The 1,556-nt window shown below is 64.2% G+C and overlaps 1 protein-coding gene across 1 annotated transcript in view; it reads left to right on the forward strand.

Moving 5' to 3' along the window:
* The window catches only part of CHDH (choline dehydrogenase), a 7,883-nt gene that overhangs the window by 1,364 nt on the left and 4,963 nt on the right, over positions 1–1,556 (forward strand). The window contains 3 exon segments of the mRNA XM_006169289.2: positions 1–82; positions 719–870; positions 1,475–1,555. The exon segment at positions 1–82 is cut by the window's left edge and continues 27 nt beyond it. Of these exon segments, the coding sequence (XP_006169351.1) occupies positions 1–82; positions 719–870; positions 1,475–1,555 (315 nt within the window).

Consider the following 1,556-nt stretch of genomic DNA (forward strand, 5'->3'; position numbering starts at 1 on the left):
CAGGCTGGCTCCCCCCTCCCCGAGGACATGAATGGCTTCCAGCAGGAGGGCTTCGGCTGGATGGACATGACCGTCCACCAGGGTAGGCAGACCCTCCCCAGAGCCCCGGGTCCTTCTCTTTAAAACAACTCTTTGTCCTGGGCTCATCGTGGTCAGTACGGACAGACTGAGGCTGGTGTCAGGTGACATACTGCAGACGCCACAGAAGACAGCCCCAGCCCAATGAGACACAACGTGGCACCTGGGCATCGCTGGGTGCTGGCCCAGGTTGGGTGGCTGATAGAGCACCAGCTCTCGGGACAAAGAGCCCAAAGTCCTGGACAGACGCTGAGGTGCATAGGCCCACGGGAGCAAGCCCACGGCCCTCTCCCTGTGGCTTCCTTCCTCTTCCAGGCCACGTTCATCCTTTGTCATGGGGAAACTGAGGCATAGCATAGTGAAGGGCCTTGCTCATGGCAGGGCAGAGGCAAGGCGGGGGTTGCTGCCAACCTTTTCAGGGTTCTCACCCCCCTTTCACCTGGGCTCTGTGTCACCCTAGCCAGGGTACAGGACGTTCCCTACCCGTGCCCAGGGACTTCCGTGGGTACAGCCTTGAGGTTTCACCTTCAGAGGCAGGGCCACACTGTCAGGGCCAGGGCAAACTGGCACTCTCTGCAGCCCCTTCCTCCTGCCCAGGTGCCGGGGCGGGGCCCGCACCTGACCTTGCTCCATCCCACAGGCAAGCGCTGGAGCGCGGCCTGCGCCTACCTGCACCCAGCACTGAGCCGCCCCAACCTCAGGGCCGAGGTCCGGGCGCTTGCACACAGGGTGCTGTTTGAGGGCACCCGGGCGGTGGGCGTGGAGTATGTCCAGAACGGCCAGAGCCACAGGGTAAGTGACCCACAGCTGGGCCTGGCTGCTCAAAGGGCAGGGCGGGGGTGGGGTGGGGAGACGTCACACCTCCTTCCCCAGCTGCTTGCCTGGGGCCCCCAGGGGGCAGGTGGAGGTGAGGAAGCCCCCTGTCCCACCACCCGCGAGCCGCCTGTAGTGCCCTGGTATGAGTGCTCCCAAGCCTCTGTCGGCCACGCCCGCCTGAGAGCAGTGCCCAGTATCACCAGGCTCAGAGGGCGTGAGGCCCAGACCCGTGACAGGGCCTGTATGTGAGCATGGGGGCACAGGTGGGCTTACCCCCGTGTGTGGCTCGGGCTCCCTGCTTGCCTGCCTTAAACCGGCGGTAACGGCCTGCCGTGTCTCACAGAAGCTCTGCAGCCTGGGTTGGAGTGGCCGGTGCTGTCACTGCAGGTGGTAGGACATGGGCACACTGGACTCCTGGGCACTTTCCAGCAGCGAGGCAGCCGGCATCCTCTTCCTGACTCCTAGCCTGGGAGCAGGCACCCCAAGGCCACCTTCTCGGGGTGCTGGTGGGAGCTGGCTGCTGGCCTGTGGTCAGGAGAACAGGCATCTCAGGAAGCAGGAACTGGCCTCTGCCTTTCAGGTCTATGCCAGCAAGGAGGTGATTCTCAGCGGAGGCGCCATCAACTCCCCACAGTTGCTCATGTTGTCGGGCGTCGGGAATG

This window comes from Tupaia chinensis, unplaced genomic scaffold (genome assembly GCF_000334495.1).
Source record: "Tupaia chinensis unplaced genomic scaffold, TupChi_1.0 Scaffold147003_1, whole genome shotgun sequence".
NCBI classification, from domain to species: Eukaryota; Metazoa; Chordata; class Mammalia; order Scandentia; family Tupaiidae; genus Tupaia; species Tupaia belangeri.